The sequence below is a fragment of the Silene latifolia genome, chromosome 1 (assembly GCF_048544455.1).
Source record: "Silene latifolia isolate original U9 population chromosome 1, ASM4854445v1, whole genome shotgun sequence".
Classification (NCBI taxonomy): Eukaryota; Viridiplantae; Streptophyta; class Magnoliopsida; order Caryophyllales; family Caryophyllaceae; genus Silene; species Silene latifolia.
The window spans coordinates 56,968,237-56,970,016 of NC_133526.1; the positions used below are offsets into that span (position 1 = coordinate 56,968,237).

A 1,780-nucleotide genomic window follows, 5' to 3' on the forward strand; every position below is an offset into this window, starting at 1 on the left:
GTTTAAAGATGAAAAAGGAGATATGATTAAAGTGGAGGTAGAATATGAATGGAGACCTATAACTTGCAGTAAATGTCAAGGAATGGGCCATGATGGGGATCAATGCAAAAGAGTAGAGGAAAAGAAGAAAGGTGCTGTGGTAGCTAGGAAGGTGTGGAGGCCTGTTGCTAAGAAAGCTCTGAGCGATTGAAAGCGCTGAGAAGAAGGTACGGGAAGTTGTTGCTTTGCAACAAAGAGTGGTGGAGAAAGTTGCGGGTACAACTCCTGTCCAGAAGAGTCAAATTATAACTACACCTATCAAGAGATTGACTATTCTTAAAAGGAGGAATGTGGAACCTGGTGGATATAGTAAGGTGGATTTTGGAGCTCAATCCTACAAGGATGTTGCTTCTCCTCCCTCAATGAAGTCAGGTGTAAATGGTAATGGTCACTCCCCTACACATTCAAATGGATAGTATAGGATTTTGGAATATTAGGGGTATGAATAGAGTAGGGAAGCAGAAAAACATAAATTTCTTGTTACAAAATAAAGGCATAGGTTTATTTGGTTTATTGGAGACAAAAATCAAGAATAAAAATTATTTAAAGGCTGTTAATAGTTTCAATAATGGTTGGTGTATTTCTACAAATAATGGATATCATAGTGGAGGAAGAATTTGGATTTTATGGCAACCAAAGAGGTTTAGGGTGAATTTTATTGAGTACAATGCTCAGTTCATACATATGAAGGTGGAATCTTTACTTGATAAAAGCATGTGCTACTTGACTGTGGTCTATGCTTTCAATAGCATTCAAGAGAGAGTCCCTCTTTGGAGTCAACTGAGGAAGATTGCTGGAATTACTCATGGTCCATGGGCTATAGCAGGGGATTTCAACTGTATCCTAGCTGCTAGTGAAAGACATGGGGGAGCTTCCTCTATGGCTGAAATGGAACCATTCAGAAGATGTGTTGAGGATTGTGAGGTGGTGGATATTGCTGCTACTGGTTCTTTGTACACTTGGAATAACAAGCAGAGGCCTGAGGAGAGAATCTATAGCAGGATAGATAGATTATTGGTTAATAGAGAATGGTGTGATTTATACCCTGACACGTATGCTCATTTCTTGCCAGAGGGTCTTTTTGATCACTCTCCTTGCCTGATAAGGAGTTCTACTAGTGGGAGGGATAAAAATAGTTTCAAATACCTTAATATGTGGGGCAGTTCTAAAGAGTTTATTAACACTGTCAGGAAGCATTGGGACAGAGGCATAGAGGGCACTCCTTTATTTAGATTGACCACAAATTTGAAGGGACTTAAAGCAGGCCTACGTCAGCTGAATAGGGATGACTTTAGTGATATTGAGAAGTCTACTGCAAAGCTGCAGCAGGAGGTTGAGGATTTGCAGGCTCATCTCGGGCAGGGGACCCTAGCAATCAAATGCTACAAAGAACAGGAGTTTGAGGCCCGCCAGAATTGAAGAGTAAGAGCTTAGCCGAGATAGCTTCTTACAGCAAAGAGCTAAGAGTGTCTGGATCAAGGAAGGGGACTCTAATTCTGCCTATTTCCATAATTCTATCAGATGCAGGAGGAATAAGAATAGGGTGATAATGATTGAGGATATGGATGGCAATTTGTGTGAGTCTCCTGATAAGGTCCAATCTGCTTTCTTGAACTATTACAAACATTTGCTGGGCTCTAGTCAAGGGGTGAAGAAGATACACAGAAGGATTATTGATCAGGGTCCTAGGTGTCTTGAAGAACATGCTACTTTGCTTTACTCGGGCTCATTCGGTAAGGAA

General features: G+C 40.8%; 1 protein-coding gene across 1 annotated transcript; it reads left to right on the forward strand.

The window, feature by feature from the left end:
• Positions 1 to 417: 417 nt before the first annotated feature.
• Positions 418 to 1,458, forward strand: LOC141647387 (uncharacterized). The gene has a single exon (XM_074455542.1). The coding sequence runs from the start codon at positions 418 to 420 to the stop codon at positions 1,456 to 1,458; it is 1,041 nt and encodes a 346-aa protein (XP_074311643.1).
• The last annotated feature ends 322 nt before the right edge of the window (positions 1,459 to 1,780 follow it).